The sequence below is a fragment of the Uncinocarpus reesii genome, genomic scaffold, assembly GCF_000003515.1.
Source record: "Uncinocarpus reesii 1704 scaffold_3 genomic scaffold, whole genome shotgun sequence".
Taxonomy (NCBI): domain Eukaryota; kingdom Fungi; phylum Ascomycota; class Eurotiomycetes; order Onygenales; family Onygenaceae; genus Uncinocarpus; species Uncinocarpus reesii.
In genome coordinates this window covers 3,749,049-3,767,885 of record NW_003052498.1, presented here as the reverse complement: position 1 = coordinate 3,767,885, position 18,837 = coordinate 3,749,049, and the positions used below count along the sequence as shown (strand labels likewise).

Genomic DNA, 18,837 nt, shown 5'->3' with positions numbered 1-18,837 from the left:
CATAACCTCTATCTAGCTACTAGCTAGCCATAGCTACCAATACTCTTGTAGTTCCATTCCAATATTGAAGAGACATCTAGTCTCTGGCTGTGGCCAAGCTGGTTGTTACATTATCAGATATAAAAGTGAAAGAGAAACAGTGGGTTCAGTAGTGTCAGCTTCAGATATTGAGAAATGATGGTGGGAGGAGCAGAATCTGTTGATGATGAGAAATAAAAAAAAAGAGTAAAGATCTAGAGCTGAAAGAGAAGATGAGGACAAAGAAGAAAAAAAAGATGAAATTCAAAACTGACTCAGTAAAAGAGGATAAGAATGTTGTGCAGAAGAAGTAGAAGGTAATGAACTTTTTTGCTGTTGAACTGGACATCTTGAGTAACTTTCTGAACCATCACAGGTGGTCTTAAGGATTGAGCCATGCATGTACTTAGTATAACCACAATATACTCTTTGGGCGCGCTTAAAGCGCGCTCCAAGATCTTCTAACATGTTTACTTGAGGTATGGGATTGTTGAGTTGTGAAAATCATTGAGTGGTCGGAAACAACATACATTCAACACCACCGAGTTCTCATTCTGCAGCTACCATTGCGGGATTTTCAGGTCCCTTGATTACGTTTAGCTGCAGTGTCGCGCGCAAGAGAAAATACCTCATTCTGGCGTCGTCTCTGGCATCTCAGAATGTTTTTCTTCCTTGCTTGCCACTATGATTCTCCATCTGCTTTCCCCTCGATCAACCACCAGGTCCGCTGTTACGCAGACACTGAATCACCATTCAACACAGAGAAGTAGCCTGGCCTCCCCTCTTTGCGCGCCTCGTCAACATGTGCTGGATTGTAGGGCGCTTGACTTCACCCTCCGTTCTTTTCTCTACCGTGATAGCACTTTTGTTGGGCTGGGTAGTGCTGACCTTGCCGTCCCATCATGCCAGACGCCTTCTTCCAGCGGCTCTTCTACTGGCGTCGGCTGCCTTCCACCATCAAAATGAGTTATCCTCGAATTTCCCTTGTCAATGAGATGTTTGGCCGGCTTCTCATCTTGTGGATTGCATACATGCCGTTTCTTGTGTACGTCAAAGGATACAATGGCACAGTCCATATCCTGCACGGCCAAAGACATCACCATACCACCATGCACGGCTGTGGTAGCAATGCCAGTTGTTCTCCGCGGCGATTGGGACAGGAAGGGGTCGTCACCTCCCAATGTTGCATTTACCCGGCCTTCAGAGATAGGGCGAAATGTGCCCTCAAGATGCTCTTCAATGGCCGAGGAATAGGCACAGAGTGGCAGGCACCCGCGCTTCCCGTTCCTCAGCGGGTGATGAATGACCCAGACAACGATCGGAAAATCCGCCGGCTGTTCATTGCACGCAGGCTCGTGGCGCTCATCACAAAATGCATGCTCTGGTCCCTTTGGTCAGATTATTCGGCCTCCGTGACTTCCATAGAATCACTTGATTACGCCCCAGAAAAGCACATTCTTCTCCAAAGGTTGTTCCACGGCATCTCGTCCAAGTACCTTGGAACTCCAACCCCCTATCCCGCTCACCCAGTGACAACTCGTGAAGTCAAAATCAGACTCTGGATGGTATTTTCAAACAATATCCAAACTCTCTTCGTCCTCAAAACACTCCACGATGCGTTCGCACTCCTTTTCGTCGGCATAGGTTGTGACACGCCTGATGAATGGCCACCCTTTTTCGGGAGCATCACCCATGCATACACAGTCCGGGGCTACTGGGGAAGGTTCTGGCAGGCCTTGGTACACAGGCTCCTAAGCTCGTATTCTACGCTCATTTTGCAACATGTCTTTCGCATTCGCAGACGCTCAATTTTCTCTCACGTCATCCACGGGTTCATCGTATTTCTCCTATCCGGCTTGATTCACGCAATCGTGGAACACTACTCAATGCCCGGGTGTGACACATTGCCCGTCGTGGTGTTCTACGTCTTACAGCCGGTGGCACTGACGCTTGAGACCACCGTACAGCATATTTGGTCTAGGGTGAGGCTACCCTTGTTGGAGACTCTACCCCACACTAGATTCGAATATGTCGCAACTCGTTTGCTCGGGTATCTGTGGGTGGCATTTTGGTTTTTCTGGTCAGAGCCCAATTACATCCTGGCAGTGCATTATTCCGTGACCAAGAGTCGAAATCGCAGATAGAGATTTAGCCACTTTGTAGAATCAAGTTACAATTGAAGCCAAGCTCGTTTCTCAGCAGGCCACCAGAGCTGACACTCTATGTAATTGAGATTCAACCAAACGGATTCACAATGCCACCCGTTCTAGCATACGACACGCCAATTTGACACGCAACGAAAGGTCGTCCAACTGAAATCCGGCTGTTAGATGACGGGCCCTCACATGTGAAATCTAAAGGCTCGCTTACATGATGTTTGGCAAAGATGTCGAAATGATGGCCAGGGATTTCAAGAACAGCAGACACCATGTCGTATCCACAATCCTCCCATCCCAACTTGCTCAGATTCCGCGCTACATCCACTCTCGCAACCGCGTGGGAGTTGTCCGCCGTAGAGACGGGAACATACTCATTGCAGCGAAGGAGAATGGTCTGTGGCACAGTGGGAGGCATCTCTCGCCAGGGAACATCCAGTTCTGTCACCGAGCACAGATGGCCGTATTCCGCGGGCATTCGGGCCGACAACTCAGCCTCCAGTGCCTGTCGTCGAAGAACATGACCGTGGTCGCTGCATCCCTTCCACACGGGTGGAACCCAGGCCGAGGCCATGGCGACCGCGAGATTCATACAGTTCGAAACCAGCTCCCGTGTTTCCGGTTTCGCGTGCTCGCCATACTCAATTTGGTAAGGTACAATATTGGGATTTTGAGGCGCGACCCGGAAAGGGTTGATGCTATCGACCATCACGATACCCAGAACCTGAATGTCAGAAGATCTGGCAAGCACGCTGGCAACTTCTAATGACAGTATACCCCCAAGAGACCAACCTGTGATGCCTGTCAGAATCGAATCGTCTGTGAGCGGAAATGAGCGTCGTTGGAGTCCCGATTACCTCCCAGGATGATCGGCCCTGACGCGATAACAGAGCGCACCAAGCTGGCGTAGACCCTCCCCATCTCTGACAGGCCACCTTTCCATGGCTCACCGGAGTAAAACCTGGGGTTTTGGATCCCATATACTGCACGGTCCAAGGGTTCGAGGTAGAAATAAGAGACCGTCGTGCCGCCTCCATCGTGAATCAACACAAGCGGCGGAGCAGACTCGAACCCGGTTGGGGCTGACTGGACCAGCATTATTGATTCCTCCATTGCGCCGGCCAGATTTTATGCAAGGCAGTGCGTGCAGAGATGGATAGCGGTGGGAAGTGAAGTCGTCGCAACTAACTATCGGGGGCATCACTCATCAGGTCACAGACTCGCACTTCAACTAGTTAACTAACCAGTGGTTACTCACTATTAGTTTCAACTCACTCGCTCCATAATCTGTTAGCTATTCCATTGCCTCCCAAGAGATGCATCAACAATGTCACCAACTCCATCAAACGCCGTCCAACGCCCGCCGCGCCCAAACAATCCCTTCTGCCCATCGCTTGGCGCCAAGTTCCGCTGTTCTCTGTCTAACGAATCAACTAGTTAACTAACCACCAGGCTCTCCGTACAGCCGCTCTGCCACCCGCATCCGCGTCCCTCCATCCTCCCTCACCGGCGCTCCTCTACGGCGTCCACCGTCCCAGCAGCGATGCACGGAGCCGCCGGGTGAACATCGCTTCCAAAGGTGACTAATGCCGGGTCATTACAGGCTCTCTTCGCTCAGCTGTTGCCCGGAGCCCAAGCGTCTTCAGATTCTTGGGCCGCGGAATGAACAGGTCATGCCTGACTTCGATATCCGCCCGCGTTGTGCCATACAGCTCAAAGTTGAATCTACGGAACATGCTCGCAATTGTGATGTAGAGCTGTGCCATCGCGAGACTACCATATTAAGCACGGAATCAGCCAGCTGCTTGTCCGCCTTCGGATCGAGAATCTCACCTCATTCCAATGCATCTGCGCGAGCCTTTGCTAAATGATACCAGGTACCTTTCCAGCCGCTTCCGCTTTTCCTCGCCCAACCAACGCTCTGGAACGTAGCTATACGAATCTGGGAATATTGATTCATCGTGGTGTTGGAGAATCGACGTCATCCCGATCGCCGCCTAGACGCACAGAGCTCGAATCAGCCACCAAATCCGTCGCCCAATCTGGAACTGGGATACATACCCCTGGCGGAATCACATATTCCTTATATGTGATGACTTGATTGTCCATTTTCCGCTGTAGTCGCGTACTCACCCCGTATGATAATCTAGTGGATCGAGCTTAGTACACCAGCCTGGCTCCCCCCTTTGCGCACCCAGGTGCTACTCACCGCAGGCCTTCGAGGATACATGATGACTGGCTCGTCGTTAACACGGATCTCACAAGCCTGTATTGTGGTCTTGGTACCTACCAAGTATGGGAGCTGCTCCAGCTCGCGTAGTTTTATTTCTCTGTCCGGATTAGGCTCGATACCCTCGAGCTCCTGTCGCAACCTCTGTGTCTTGCTCGGGTCGCGGAGAATATGATATACTGTGACCGTGAGTGCATTGGATGTGGTTTCGGTGCCAGCCCCAATTGCTGAGCGAATCTCCTCAGCAAGCCGCTCTGGTGTTTTCTCGTCATCGGGTAACTTGGAGTCCAGTATTTGATCTATTAACGTATACCCCCGTTCACTGCAAGCATTCCCTTTCTCCGCCATGTCACGCTGCTGTTCAACCTCCGCGATCCGCTGATATGTCCGCTGAACGAGGCTGAAGAACAGGACAAGCCCGGGATTCAGCGCTTCGGCCCATGCCCGGGGAAGACTCTTCAGGATTGGTAGCATCCAAGTCACTTGTCTCGACATCATCCCAAGCTCCGAAGCGTCCCTCAACGTTTGTCCCCAGTGCGGGTTCCAGTCCGTCGCCTCTAGGAATCGATACGAGCGCTTCAACACAAACGACGTAATCAAGTCCGTAGTCAAACATGTGAAACCGAGAGACAGCGGCACGATTTGCGATGTTTTCCCAAAGCCTTCGATCCTGTCGCAGAACTTTCGAACCAATTCTTGAACCAGCCCTTCGTGTTGCAGCACTTTTCCTCGCGAGAAAAATGGATTCATCGCCCCCCTGCGAAAGCGATGCACCTGTGCGCTCTCAGTCCCAAAGGACGATCGAGGAAAATCGAACGGCTTCACGTAGTAATAATACTTGTCTTTCGGAGAGCTGTGTGAGTACAGTGTGCTATAGTATTCTGGGTCGTTGATGTGCAGCTCATACGGACTGATACGGATTATAGGCCCTAGGCTATTGCTTAGTACGATCGTTCTCTAGGCGGACTGGGAACTCACCATATTTCTGGTGCAAATCCTTGATTTTAAAGGTATACTGGCCTTTTAGAATTACATCGTAATAGAACTCGTACCATAGAGTTGCCGCCGCCAGCTTTGGCCCGGGAAACCTTGCCAATGGAGAGAAATAAAGTCGATACACCACGACGCCAACAACATAAGCTATGGCGAGAATGCACGCCATAGTCAATACCTTGACCATGTCCATCACCATCTTTTGCGAAGCTGATATGTTTGACTCTCCATAATCCAGATCACCTCTTGCTCTTTAGTCGCGGGCTCACCAACTGTTTTGTAGGGCCCCAAACCATATACCAGATGTCTCGAATTTCAGTTATCTGTCAATATTCTTCAGCGATATCATTCCATAGAACACGATCGCCTTCTTTGAGCATCAGTCGATCACACCGTGACGTACCGAGATCGGCGGAGCCTCCAAGCCTGCCGCAGAGCGCCCGCAGTTCTCGAGTTTCAGCTTGTCAATATTGTCAAGAACAAGATGCTTTATATGCTTCATTCGGAACCTCTCGTTCCAGTGCACCGCGCCTCCTCGGAAATAGCGGGCCAATAGGGCAGCAACGAATGAAGACTGGCTTATAGCAAGGAGAATCGCGGTTGACTAAATACACACTCGCGCTCTCTGCCCAATGCTGCATCGTGCACCTGACTGCGGCAGTCATGCAAATGCCCGTAGTTCATGCGGTAATATATGTACAGTACAACATACATTGGACCCCCTCTTGGCTTTTTTGGCGTTGAGAAATGACGACTACAAATGTCCACATGGCCTTTTCTTTTGATTTTGTTCTTGGGCAAGATCCAACAGCGAGAATCAGTCGGTTTCAAAGGCCAAAGAGTGGCCGTGATAGTGGTAGATGCTGCCTCTTCGCATGCGCATTCGAATTGGCGACAAGGCAAAATGGGGCGCACGTAGTTTCAACCAACTAACTAACTACTCAGCTTCCTGTTCCAATGGCGACTGTGTTTTCGTGTAATCGCGCCTACGATAATCCATCGCGCCAGGTCCTTGATGCTGATATGCCCATGGCCTGCCCGTTCGCCCACCCAGCGGCTTCAGACTCGCATTCCGAGGGTCTTCTCAACCGCATAGTCCATGATTTGCTGGGCAAGCAGCCATCAACGAGCTGTCTCTTCAGCAGCAGTTCCGACCATCGTTTTCCCCACGTCGCATTGAGGGGTTAATATCTCCCGTCTTTGTTCCACGACGGGGGCAACGGAACGTTTCTTCCACGCTGGCCTCGAGAGAGGCTGACAAGCCCCGAATAGTCGGGCAAGCGATAATGTCTACGCGGAACAAGCGTACCAACGGCGATGTCTGCCATGTCGGCTCCCGCAGAACGGTTTCATGGTACAAGCAGCGTAGGCGGGTGGTCTTTCATTGGGCTGCAGGCCTGTGGTTCGTTCAGTGATGGTACAAAGGTGTCGAAGGAAATGCGCCCGTCCCCAAGCATCCCCCGGTCCCGAAACGACCCGGAGTTTTGCCCACAGGAATGGAAACGCATCCAACCAATGGATCAGCTAACTATTCCCGTCGCGCAACGGCATGACCCTCTGGAACTTCCGCCAGTTGCGGCCGTGGATTCGCTCCTATGGCACTATAGCGATAGCAGTATTATGACGAGTCAAATATCTCGACAGTTTGTCCCGGGGATTTTCAACGCCGGGACGACCCTCCGGCCACTCCCAAACAGAGATACATTTAGTTCTACCGCCTCGGAGAAAACTTGCCTTGGATGAGCGCTCGGGTTATATGGTATTCGTCAGTCGGTTCAGCAAACGTCAAAAAAATTTTCACCAGAGGATCGGCGTGCTACAGTGATGCTCTGCCGCGCACATCAATGGACGGTGATTTGTACCCTTTTCTTATATTGGGCCGACGCTTCGTTTATATCAGCTGTTGAACAGCTTCAACACACCTACCGCTCGGTGGCATCGGCCTGGACATAGAAGCTGCCATCATGGAGCCACAGATGATGCTGGCGGCTGTGCTCGATCGTTTGGGAGATTCTCAATGCCGCCCCCCAGGGCCTGAATTTCTTTTCTTTTCTTCCTGGCTTTCAGCTGCAGGTGCAGGAGATATAACCAGGTAGTCGAGACTTGGACCGGGAGTCCTTTGTGTCCACTTACCCGTCCAATTCAAGGCTGCGACATGCCGGCCGTGTCTAGGGCACATCACTACCAACTTACTCGAAACTCGCCAATGCAGTACTTATCATAGGATAACTCAACAATCGCTGTCGTCTGTATAATACACGCACCCGGTTCCGTCAATAGGGTGATCATTTGGCCAAAACGCCCTCCGCGTCCTTCAAAAGAAGCCCATTGATTGTAGCCATTCATAAACCCATCTCCATACCGAATCTGATGAAGTCCCCGTTTTTGGAACCCCCGCCATTCGCATTGATGCCTACGGGTTCGTGTTTTGGAAGCGGAGATGACTATTTCTCTCCGCAACCTCGTGAGTTACAACTTGGGCCTCCACAAACTGAATCACCAACATCGCCATTAGGAAGATAGCTAAGCAATGCCTGCAACAAGCATGTCTGAGCCAAGTTGCTTTGTGTGGCTCCGCCATTATAACTACGCCCGGAAATGAGGCAAAGAAAGCGCCGATAGGAATGCAGCGTCCGGCCCGACAACTGACAAAGGCGCTGGATGTGGCGCTGCCTTGGTGTGTTTGCTCGCTTGCTTGTCAACAGTGTGCATCCAGGAAAGATGGCCGTGCCTGGTTTTCTCTGATGGTGGCATGATCGCCGGCTTGAAAGCAATCGATCTGGCCGTCAAAGATGCCTCTCTTCGGGCGGAATGCTCCGCTCAAGGCCGTAAACGACTCGATCACCTCCAGCACGGTCTGGATAGACCGCTTCCCGGCCAAAGTACGAGTCATATCTACAAGACGGCGGGAAGGGAGGATGCATTTCTGGATACCGGAAATCAAACGGGCGATCTGCAAGAGGGAGACCATGGCCCGGTTCCGAGCACATTAGGCCTGTTCAAAGCACAAAAACCAAAAAGCCCAGCCCGTGATCGTTTCTTCTACAAGGCCTAACATAGGAGTGCAGGCAATTCTTGCAACTACTCGAGCGCTCAACAACGGCAGCTTCCACGACTACGAACTGCAATCTCTACATGGAGTGTCCTCCAGCAAGAATCCTGCTAGACCTGTTCATTGCCGCCCTTGAAAAAAGCCGATTGCATCGATCAGTCTGGACTGAAGGGAGAGTTTTGTATCCAAGACACCAAAAAAAAAAAAAAAAAACGTGGACCGGATTGTCCTCGAATCACAGTATTTCGCCCGGTCACAACATTGACAAGAGCATCATTTTTAGGTCCCAGTCAACCTCTACAAGATGTCCGGAATGCGGTTGCCGGAAAATCGCCGCTCGTCAAGCCTATCCCATCTCATTCCGAGACTTTTGGTTGCGGTTGGTAGATCTCTCGATGCATCCACAAACTTTCTTGTAATAGTGGCTTTTGCGGCTCGCGGTCACTATCACTGTGCCCATTGACCGAGCCCTGATGCCAACACCTGGTGCCCTCTGGCCGCGATCCTCGTTCTACGGGAAAATGTTTCAGTCAAAGGCACGTCCTCTCGTGACCACACAATTCGAGTGCGCGAGTTTTTGTCAAGCCCGCATAATTGCATTGCTATCACCCAGTCAAGCTTTCGATTCCATTTGAGGCGATGGTCGATCTTAACCAAAGCGTGTGCTGGAGGCCCTTCAGTCCTTTCCTAGGATCGACCCGTGTAACCTCTGCTTCCGCAGACTTTTCAGCCATTTTCTCCGATCGATCAAAGCTTCCAGACCTGTGGACGCGCACCAACCAAGCGTCGAAGCGGTCCCGCCTGGCCAAAGGCTTTTACCAGGTTTGAGAGCAGCCTTCCCAGCCTCTAAACAGAGGAATCATACAGCAGCCTTGAGTAAAAAGAAGCCGTGGCTGGGTCGCTGTGGTACAGGTCCCTGCATTGACACCGCCACCGCAGACACAAAAAAAGATCTCCGTTGGGCCATGGCACGAGAATCGACATGTTCTGGTAGTCTTGGTACAACCGGACAGGCCTCCGCATCCGATCGGTGCTTTGCGAATAATTTCATAGGCGAACGTGCCCTTCAACTCTTTGGAGGATTCCCCGTCGAACATTCTTCCTCCAATTTTCTAGTTGGTAATCAACAGGATGTCTCGCTTCAAGAGCCCCTACATCCTTCAATCAAATAAGTTCGCTCATCGAGAAAAGACTACCGGTTTCAGCCACCATAGAGGTATCACCTTCAAGACTTATTAATTAAGTGTCCAAAGACAAGCTATGCTAGCACTCCTCAATTGCAAAATTTTCTTCTTGCATTGAGCTCCTGGACTGCTCTGCGCGCGACAGCGGACTACCTGATATTAGCCCACTGGGAAGAAAATGAGAATAGATCCAACGCATTTCGACCGATGCAGGCGCTCTAATGAATCATAGCATTTTTCTAGTATTTTTATTTGTTCGGCTGAAGTGGTTAGGTTGAGCATTCCCTGGTGGAAATCCATGGGTTGGTTGCTTTAACATCAATCTCAATAATACAGACACTCAGCAAGTTATCCGTTCCGCAATGCGATCCCCAAATGCCCATTCTGCTCGTCTTATCCCAATTTCAGGCCTTGGTAGAACTGCAAAGAAAGTAGCTGTAGGTGTTGATTGGCGATGGGTAAACACTCCAACAAAGGGAGGGCCCTTTGATTGAAAAAATAAACAATATCCTCGGCTACAGCTAGGAACAATGAACACGCCGGGGTATAAATTATTGGTTGATGGTTGTTGACTATGTAGAGATGCTACCTTGGGTGACTGGAAAATTTCAGACAACCTTATCTACCTTTCCCCAAGCCAGATACCGTAGGCAGAAAACATTCCGTCGGTTAAAATAGGAAGTAAATGATTCGCATAAATGCAGAGGCGTTTCTCTTCCGTTCCTTCATAGCGTTATGTGCTTCCCAATCGATCTCACGACGGCCGGTGTCAACATCGATCTGACTGAGCTTCAGGAAACCCTCCCGTTTCCAGAGATACCCACATGCCCAGAAGAATAGGACGACCGGCATAGCAAGATAAGACTTGAAAAAGCCTTTCGCGTCATTGACGCCTCCGCCCAATGGCCAAATCGAGGTATAGAACTGTCAGACAAAGTTGGATGGTCAGCGAAAAAGAACTAGGAAAGGTCAAAATGAAACAGGTAGTCCAACTTACCTGTGCGATGAGGACAAGAACGATGAGGCCGAGTCCAATCCAGGAACCAACCACGCCAAAGGCAGCTTTGAAGGGAAGCTCATCGAGGGTGTGGCCATGGTACTTCCATGCAGCTCGGAAGCGGATATGAGCAAAACAGATCTATAAGTCTCGTTGTTAGCCGTGGCGTATGTTGTCATGGTGGGTATGGATAACTTACACTGCCCCAGGTAAACAGAGCAGCGAGACCAGACAAGGCAAGCAGCCAATCGAAAACCTCCACGCCGTCGGCACTTAGATTGACGTATGCGAGGAAAGAGAAAGCAATAAGAGTAACCGTCGAGGCAAGCGGGCGGCCAGCACGATCAATATAGGTAAAGATCTTGGGTGCATAACCTTGCTCAGCAAGGGCAGTCAACGTGCGGGATCCGCCGTAAACACCAGAGTTGCCAATAGAAAGGACGGAAATAAGAATGATAACATTCATGAAGCTGTCGAATCCAGTAAGTCCAGCATCCTTGGCTGCAATGACGAAAGGCGAAGCTGTAACATCAATGTATCCGCCTGAGCCAATCAGCCGCTTATCGTTGTAGTCGACAAGAAGCCCAATGAAGAGGAGACCAAGGATATAAAAGAGGGTGATACGCCAGAAGACCTGTTTGACGGCGGATGGTAGAGACTGGAGAGGTGTCTTGGATTCAGCAGCAGCCAAACCGACAAGTTCAGTTCCTGAGAAGGCAAAAGCGGCGGTGACGAAGACAGAGCATACACCTATATGGAGAACATGTTAGGCATTGAATCACGATTCACGGAGGATAGGGATGTCCATGCCTTTGAATCCGTTATTGAATGCGCCTGGGTTATACCATAGACGTGCGCCCCAGTATTCAGAATATTTGCCATTGCTCGGGCCACCGCCGAGGACACAGACAAGCGCAATGATCATGAAGATGACAATAGCTGAGAGTTTTAGGACACTGGACCAAAACTCCTCTTCACCATAACCGAGAACACCGAAAACATTGATCAAAATGATGGCGACAATAAACACTGTGATCCACACTCCGACACTGACGTCCACTTGCCAGTAGTTGATTGTCAGGCCAGCAACTGTGAGCTCAAGCGGTAGCACGATGGCCCACTGAAAAACATAGTTCCAACCCATTGCAAAGCCCCAAGATGGGTCAATAAACCGTGTCGAATAGGTATAGAAGCCTCCGGAGATGGGGTACATGATCGCAAGTTCACCAAGAGCAAACACGACGTTGAACATCATCTGGGATTCGGATAATTAATACACATCATGTGAGGCCGGTTTGGGATTGTTCTGGTTGGGCAACAGGAAGACTTACGACACCAATAATAAAGAAATCAATTAGCAATGTCGCAGGACCGCCATCAGCCAGTGCACCGCCAGAACCAACGAACAAGCCAGCACCAATACTTCCGCCAATGGCAATCATGTGCAAATGTCGGCCTTTGAGGGTCTGGTTTAGCTGATTTTGCTGGTCTGACAGAGTCCTCCTCTTGAACGACTCTGGTGTGCAGCCCATGCGGGTCCAGAAGCTGAGTTTCTCTTGCTGGAACGCGCCATCCCGAACAGCATCCTCGCTCGACTCATAGGCGGGCAGGTTGGCTTTGTCGTTGTCGGTGACAACGAGGCCCTTTTCAGACTTTTCCCATCTTTGCCGTGGAAGATGTTGCGCAAGCACCGCAACAAGGCCACTCCGAGGGTTAGGAACAAGCGAAAGGGATTTGCACGGAAAGCCCGGGGATATCAAGGGTAAGAAGAGGGAGAGATCAAAGGCGAAATTCGCGGTACTCCGCAGGTAGATATAATAAAATTTCGCGAGGAAAGTAGCGCGAAGATGAAATTTTGTTCAATCCCCCTGGCTAGGATTCGGGGAGGAATGGGGAAAGGAATCGATGGCAGGAGGACAACCGGGGGTCCAGGGCACCTTGATATGGTCACAACGCCAGAAACCGCCAAGCAGCAGAGCGGGTGCTTGCAAGTTGACGTTGAGCTATCAAAATCGAGGACGTGAATCCAAAAACGCCAACACCGGCCAGTGCAACCCAAGATCAGCCCCCGGAAAATGGGGAGTGAAAAGGTTCGATCCCATCGAGGATCACAAGATTCACGAGCAGAGATGCCCAGCCAGGCGAGTTGGAAGGGACACAGGAATAATCCGGTTGATAACGTCGGGGTTAGCGCGAGAATGGTGGGCGATAACATGCCGAGTCCCCCTCTGCAGGGCATGGGGTGTGGGTACCCCTGCTGGCGGAGCCAACAAGTCTCAAGCCCAACCATGATTCCATGGACTGCTTGTTCGTCGACAATAAATCATCAAATGACGAGGAGATTAACCGGAGCTAAGGCTGGTGGCATGACGATCGCGTCAGGACGACTCTTGGCCGCGAACGAGGGAGGCAAGCGGGGGCGACTTGGTGCTGCACAGAAGAAGTCTGGAATATGGCACCACGGCCAGCCGCGAGGGCCCAGGAGACACGATTGGCCCCGTGGCGTCTCGAGCCATGATAACCCGACCAAGTGAGCCACAGCGAGATGTTTTGCGGAGGAAAAAGTCCGTCGATTTTTCGCAGCGGGAGGAGGTGCCAAGCCCGGCTGGGGCGGCGGACCCGCGCTGATTGGCCGGAGGCTTGTGGAGCCACGCAACTCTAAATGCATTAGCGTTTTTCCAGAATGACTTGGCAGGCTTCGGCGCTAGGCCGCATTTGCCACCGGTGTTTCGTCGCGAAAGATTTGCTGAGCAACCAAGCAGAACAGAAAAAACGCAGAAACAACGGAATCCGTCTTGATTTGAGGGCGTCTCAGGCTCAAGCAGCAGCGCAGCACCCTGACCTTGCGACGCCAAACCGGCCTGACCCTGTGGTGCAAAGTCGCCGGGGCAAATGCGACCGACCGCGGTCTCGGGACGACTCTCGAGTCTCCACGGGCTTCACAATAATTATTCTTTGAACTTGGAATTCATCTGGACCAGCTCGTCCTCAGCCTTAGTTATCTTAGTGTGTGTGTGGCGTGGGACCCCAGAGATCGGACATTTTGGATGCAGTTTGCGCTTGGCTCCGTCGTGGCTCTTCGAATGCCTTTGTATTTTAGCGAACAGTCGTGACTTGGTTGCTGAGGCGTCCGTGTCCGTATTCGTACCGGATACCAATGATCAAAGACCTTTGACCTGTCTGTCAATTGTCAAAGAGTCCTCACTCCTCAGCCCTCAAGTAGCGAAACACGTCCGGCTTTCCACGCGAGACGGAGCACATGCAAGCAAATCCTGTCCTAGGGGAAGTCGGCCTTTCTCGCCCAAAAATCTCCCTTTCTCTTGACTGCAGCAAGCTATTTCCCAGGCTCATAATAATTGCCGCTTGTGGTTGCAGTTTGATGGGTCTCGCCGCAAGATTGCATCCACTATTATTAGCATGTTGTTCTTTTCCCGGCCAGCGAGTAACATCACCCGCTCTGATTTCAAAACAGGAGTCTTGGGTTACATGGGGAGATCACCAAACTCAAGGCTAGTGCACAGCTTGGTGGGCCATGGAGGCACAGAACAAGCTTGTGGAGAGATCACCTTATTCCTCAATGCGAATCATACTGTGAGGGGTTCGCTTGAGAACAAGCTGGTCATCAACTGATGATAGTTAGCCGCCGTCAAAAGTAGTCGTTGACTAATAATAAAAGCAACCTCAACGGCATCCTTCCCACACGTTTTTCGCAGCATCATCTCCGCCTAGAACCACCACGGAACCCGATCTCCATTCTTTGTCTGCAGGGGTTGCGGGCGGGCAGTTGACAGGATAGACCTCTCGTCCCGCATCCAGCCGCGAAGAGGACCTGTTAAAGAGGCTCGGGCGACGTCCCTCTCAAGCCTCGCGGAGCACCATTCAACTGGAAAGCGGATGCGTACCGTTTCCACTCGTCTCCGTCACACCCCAGCAGGTCATAGTCCTTGGCCTAATAACATGGCTGGGGGCAATCCCTCAAACACGAACGCTAGTGGGCTTCTTTTCCAGTTGACAGCTGCGCGAGATCCTCTCCGTATCTCAACCGGCTCAAGTAGTGGCAAAATGCTCCAGAACCAGCAACCAACCTTTTCGCCCTTCTCCGCAGCCGTTTATCATCTGGGGATTGCTTCCCCAGGATCCATCCATCCCGCCCCAAAAAGGATTCAGACATCGAGCGCTCCTGGAGGTGGATTGTGTGGGGAACCCCAAAATTGCTGGTCTCGGGGCTCTCCACGACGCTGGGATGCAGTCGACAGCACGACAAGGTTGTCTGCTTCTCCCTGGCACCGGCGACCCCGGGGATTAATCTCGTTTCCGCGAATTATGGCGGACGAAGGACAAGTGATCAAACCGTTTCGCCTGTTATTGGCCACGAAAGCGACCAGGAGGTCCAATCAAAAAGGCCGTTGCAGGATGAGAAATGCAGTTGCAAGAGGAATCATCGTGATAATCATATTTGTCCCCCAAACTCTGCAACGGTGGGCAGGGTAACAATCTCGACAATCCCTGCTGCGCGCTGGTACCCAACGCCTCAAGGCCTGCCATTCCGTTGGCTGCTGTTTCAAGCAGAATGTTCTTCCCAGCAATCGCATCCTTCCAGAAGAATCATCGCCGTTCTTGGTTGCGTCGAGGCCACGAGCTCCGTTTGTTGATCCCCAGCCACGAGATGGTTTAGAAAACATATCTTGTGATGTAAATCTTCCACTTCAATTAACTCTTGACGCCTGTGAAACAAGCGGTTGCAAGGAAAGGGAATACGACTTTTAATAGTCCCCAGAAGGATCCGCATGCCCACAGCCAAATGAAATCATGATTCGGAGGAATAACTCAAATCGCATTCTTTTCCATTATCGGAGGGAACATTGCTCTTTGGGCACAGCTTTACATCGACAGCCGTTGCTCCCGGGGCTTCCGTACGGCCTCCGGGCCTCATCCTCATGAGCATCGATACAGAACCTGATATATATGGTCTGCGCGTCCTGCTGCCACCTCCACTGAGCCCAGCTGCATTCTTGACACAATATCCGTAGTCTATCACTGTCCTCAGCCGTGCAGATGGCGCTGAAAGCTCCAAGGATTTCTAGGTCTCTCGCCTGGCAGTTTGCGTGATGGTCAAGGTAGTTTGTTATACTCTTTTGTCCAGTGCATCTAGAGAGCGAAACACGGTGTGTCAGCTCAACTCGCCTGTAGCTAGCAAAAAAAATCCAGAGGACGAAAGGAGACACACCGGCTGTGGTGCACCACGGCTGGGCTGCAGGTGCTCGTGGTTGCGTTGCTCGACCTCCTCGTTCTTCCTCGCCTGTCGGTTGGCAACATCTTCACTTCCTCCAACCCACCACCGGGAATCTTGAGAACCGCGCAAACGGATCAATCCCTGAGCTGTCAACCGCCCTCTCCACACTAGCTACTAACTAGCTATTCTCGCAAAATCCCCGCTCTCGACGCACCCAAGAGACCGTCGCTCGCTGGGAGAACCTCGTCCACCACCAGGACAGCGGCGATCAAAAGCACAGCCATGCCAGAACCGGTGTCTTTCCCACCTCCACCAGTGCCCACCATTGGTAAATGAACCTTTTGAATGCCGCGTCTGCTTCTTCCAGCTGCTCATTGTCTGAGTGCTACTGCTGTTCTGTTCTGCTGTCCAAGTTATCTGTGGCTGGTTCCACGCTGATTGGCAACACATTGAGTCTCACACAGATTGGAACAACATCGGGTTCAAAGTCTGGGAAGGTAACAGGGCCCCTGAAGCTGCCGCCGAGACCGTCGCTAACTTGTTCCTTCTAGTCAATGGCCATGTCGAGTCGCACTTCTCCCGCTCCGCCAGCCCTCAATGGTCGCCGCCGCAGTTTGTCGCCTCTCCGTACATTCCTATCCATGGAATGGCCCCCGGTTTGAACTACGGGCAACAAGCATATGAAGGGATGAAGGCTTTTCGCCATGCGTCGACTGAGTCGCACCCGAATGGTCGTATCACCATCTTCCGCCCACAAAGAAATGCCGAGCGCATGAAGCACTCTGCCCAGTTCATATCCATCCCGCCGGTGCCGGAAGCCCATTTCCTCGAATGTGTCAAGCTAGCCGTGTCCGCAAACGCCGGCTACGTCCCCCCTCATTCCACCGGCGCTGCAATGTACATCCGGCCCCTTGTCTTCGGCTCGTCAGCCCAACTCGGCCTGAACCCGCCGGATGAATACACTTTTGTTGTTTTTGTGATGCCCACCGGCGTTTACCACGGTGTGCACGCAGTGGACGCTCTGATTCTCGAGGACTTTGACCGCTCAGCTCCTGAGGGTACCGGCTCCGCCAAGGTCGGCGGAAACTACGCCCCTGTGCTCCGGCACAGCGAGAAAGCCCGTACCCATGGGTATGGCATCACACTCCATCTTGACAGCAAGACCCGTTCCGAGATCGACGAATTCTCCACTTCCGCCTTCATCGGCGTCCGCAAGGATGCGTCTGGTCATATCACGCTCGTCGTACCAGATAGCAAGAATGTTATCGACTCCGTCACTGCCGCATCTGTCGTGACCATCGGGAGCAACATGTTCGGCTACAAGGTTGAAAAGCGCCGTATACCCTACGACGAGTTGAAAAGCTTCTCCGAAGTCATGGCGGCTGGCACGGCTGCAGCGCTGGTGCCGATCAAAAGCATTACGATGGCATCGCGGAATGACAAGTTTACCTATGAAGCCGGCGAAGCCGATGCTGGTGGTGAAGTATACAAGAAACTCATCCAGGCTTTGAAAGGTATACAGCGAGGCGAGATTGCCGATAAATTGGGCTGGTTGGTCGATATTGAACCTACTCCTGCAGGCTGGATGGACGCTGCCGGAGATAAAAATGTTGGCACCGACAGTGCCAATTTGCCATGATTTCCTTAGGCGTCCCCCTTTCTCTCAACTGACAGTTTGCTATTTCAAAAGAGTTTCATCACTCTAATCAGCAGAACGACGCCGCAATGAAGAGTCTATGAATTATTACTGGAGCTAGATAAAACATAGCAGCAGTGCAGAGCTTTTCCATGGCATTTCGGGTTTGCATATATAGATTACTGCAACTTTCAACAAAGTTCAATTTTTTCATTTGTCAAAAAGTTAGTATCATTGCATTTTTGAATCTTCCTCGTTGATATTAGTTGCTGTTGTTGCTACTTGATTCCTATCATACAATAATCAACCTGAGATACATTAGGGTATTATCCAGATAACAATCACTCAAGCCTGATTGAATCACATTGAAACAGTTGAACAATGACCATTTGCCATTATCTCATTTCTCCCTTGTTTGCTATTCCTTGATTTCCCTTGCTGTCTGGTCAGGCTACTGATAAAAGCATGACACACTTAGAAATAAGGCCATAGACCGGGAGATATGTCAATAGCCATATCCGAAGAAGAGAAGAATAGAATAAACACGAAAAAAAAGAACCATGCCTCGACTTCAACCCAAACAGCCTTAATTAGAGGGTTGGTCTCTGAATGAAACGCGCAAGTACTCCGCAACTAGTACTCAGGCAAAGAAAAAGTGATTTGGCGGGCTCAGCCACAACGGTCTGACTTCAAACATGAGTGACACCAACGGAGCAGGCGGCACGGGATGGGATATTGGGTAGAACGTCTCGATGCTAGCAAATATCAAATCAAACAGGCCATCGAGAAACCGAACAACTCGGTCTAACAGATGGAAAAGCAAAATCAGGGTAAAATACATACACGTCAAACAAAATATTAAAACCTGAATGGTGTTGTTGAAAAGGCGAGTAGCCAGTGTTCCTTAGGGAGTACAATTTATTTTATTTCATGCTGTTGCGTTCACATAGTCACACTTGCCATAGGATGCACGTTTGGAGCCGACATTGGAAGTTAACGGTGTTTTTGGGTTTTTTTCTCAATCAATTCCTTGAATGCTTTCAAGGAGTACCGGCGTGGCTTGGGTTTGGAGCGTGGAAGAGGGCTTGCAGTTGGAGGAGACGCATCACGAGGAGGGTTTCGCTGCGACGGAGCCCTTGTACGTAGACCTTGCACAGCACCACAGCTGTTTATTTTAGTCCTTTTCTTCGGAGATTCTTCGAAGTGATTTGATGCAGGGAGCGATGTGTGCCATCCCCGCCGTTCAGAGGATCTACTCTGGGGAACCGGCTCTCCATGGTGATCGTTATGACACTGGTAGAGCCGACGAGAGGAGCGACACCGAGGAGGAGCTCGAGT

The 18,837-nt window shown here is 51.1% G+C and overlaps 7 protein-coding genes across 7 annotated transcripts; 3 read left to right on the top strand and 4 right to left on the bottom strand.

Annotated features, from left to right (window-relative positions):
- Positions 1 to 866: 866 nt before the first annotated feature.
- UREG_06065 (uncharacterized protein) lies at positions 867 to 1,712 on the bottom strand (the record flags this gene model as incomplete). Its single annotated transcript, XM_002585330.1, has 2 exons — positions 867 to 1,406; positions 1,596 to 1,712. The coding sequence occupies 2 exons, from the start codon at positions 1,710 to 1,712 to the stop codon at positions 867 to 869; spliced, it is 657 nt and encodes a 218-aa protein (XP_002585376.1).
- Positions 1,713 to 2,267: 555 nt separating this feature from the next.
- UREG_06064 (uncharacterized protein) lies at positions 2,268 to 3,287 on the bottom strand (the record flags this gene model as incomplete). Its single annotated transcript, XM_002585329.1, has 3 exons — positions 2,268 to 2,330; positions 2,389 to 2,966; positions 3,032 to 3,287. The coding sequence occupies 3 exons, from the start codon at positions 3,285 to 3,287 to the stop codon at positions 2,268 to 2,270; spliced, it is 897 nt and encodes a 298-aa protein (XP_002585375.1).
- Positions 3,288 to 4,003: 716 nt separating this feature from the next.
- UREG_06063 (uncharacterized protein) lies at positions 4,004 to 5,596 on the bottom strand (the record flags this gene model as incomplete). Its single annotated transcript, XM_002585328.1, has 3 exons — positions 4,004 to 4,171; positions 4,384 to 5,333; positions 5,383 to 5,596. The coding sequence occupies 3 exons, from the start codon at positions 5,594 to 5,596 to the stop codon at positions 4,004 to 4,006; spliced, it is 1,332 nt and encodes a 443-aa protein (XP_002585374.1).
- Positions 5,597 to 6,723: 1,127 nt separating this feature from the next.
- UREG_06062 (uncharacterized protein) lies at positions 6,724 to 8,452 on the top strand (the record flags this gene model as incomplete). Its single annotated transcript, XM_002585327.1, has 5 exons — positions 6,724 to 7,040; positions 7,471 to 7,489; positions 7,678 to 7,861; positions 8,001 to 8,074; positions 8,114 to 8,452. The coding sequence occupies 5 exons, from the start codon at positions 6,724 to 6,726 to the stop codon at positions 8,450 to 8,452; spliced, it is 933 nt and encodes a 310-aa protein (XP_002585373.1).
- A 1,850-nt stretch (positions 8,453 to 10,302) lies between these two features.
- UREG_06061 (amino-acid permease inda1) lies at positions 10,303 to 12,162 on the bottom strand (the record flags this gene model as incomplete). Its single annotated transcript, XM_002585326.1, has 5 exons — positions 10,303 to 10,557; positions 10,631 to 10,771; positions 10,830 to 11,380; positions 11,420 to 11,885; positions 11,962 to 12,162. The coding sequence occupies 5 exons, from the start codon at positions 12,160 to 12,162 to the stop codon at positions 10,303 to 10,305; spliced, it is 1,614 nt and encodes a 537-aa protein (XP_002585372.1).
- A 1,151-nt stretch (positions 12,163 to 13,313) lies between these two features.
- UREG_06060 (uncharacterized protein) lies at positions 13,314 to 13,589 on the top strand (the record flags this gene model as incomplete). The annotated part of the gene is made up of 1 exon (XM_002585325.1): positions 13,314 to 13,589. One exon carries the CDS (start codon positions 13,314 to 13,316, stop codon positions 13,587 to 13,589), a length of 276 nt encoding a protein of 91 aa, XP_002585371.1.
- Positions 13,590 to 16,145: 2,556 nt separating this feature from the next.
- UREG_06059 (uncharacterized protein) lies at positions 16,146 to 17,502 on the top strand (the record flags this gene model as incomplete). Its single annotated transcript, XM_002585324.1, has 2 exons — positions 16,146 to 16,191; positions 16,415 to 17,502. The coding sequence occupies 2 exons, from the start codon at positions 16,146 to 16,148 to the stop codon at positions 17,500 to 17,502; spliced, it is 1,134 nt and encodes a 377-aa protein (XP_002585370.1).
- Positions 17,503 to 18,837: the final 1,335 nt, after the last annotated feature.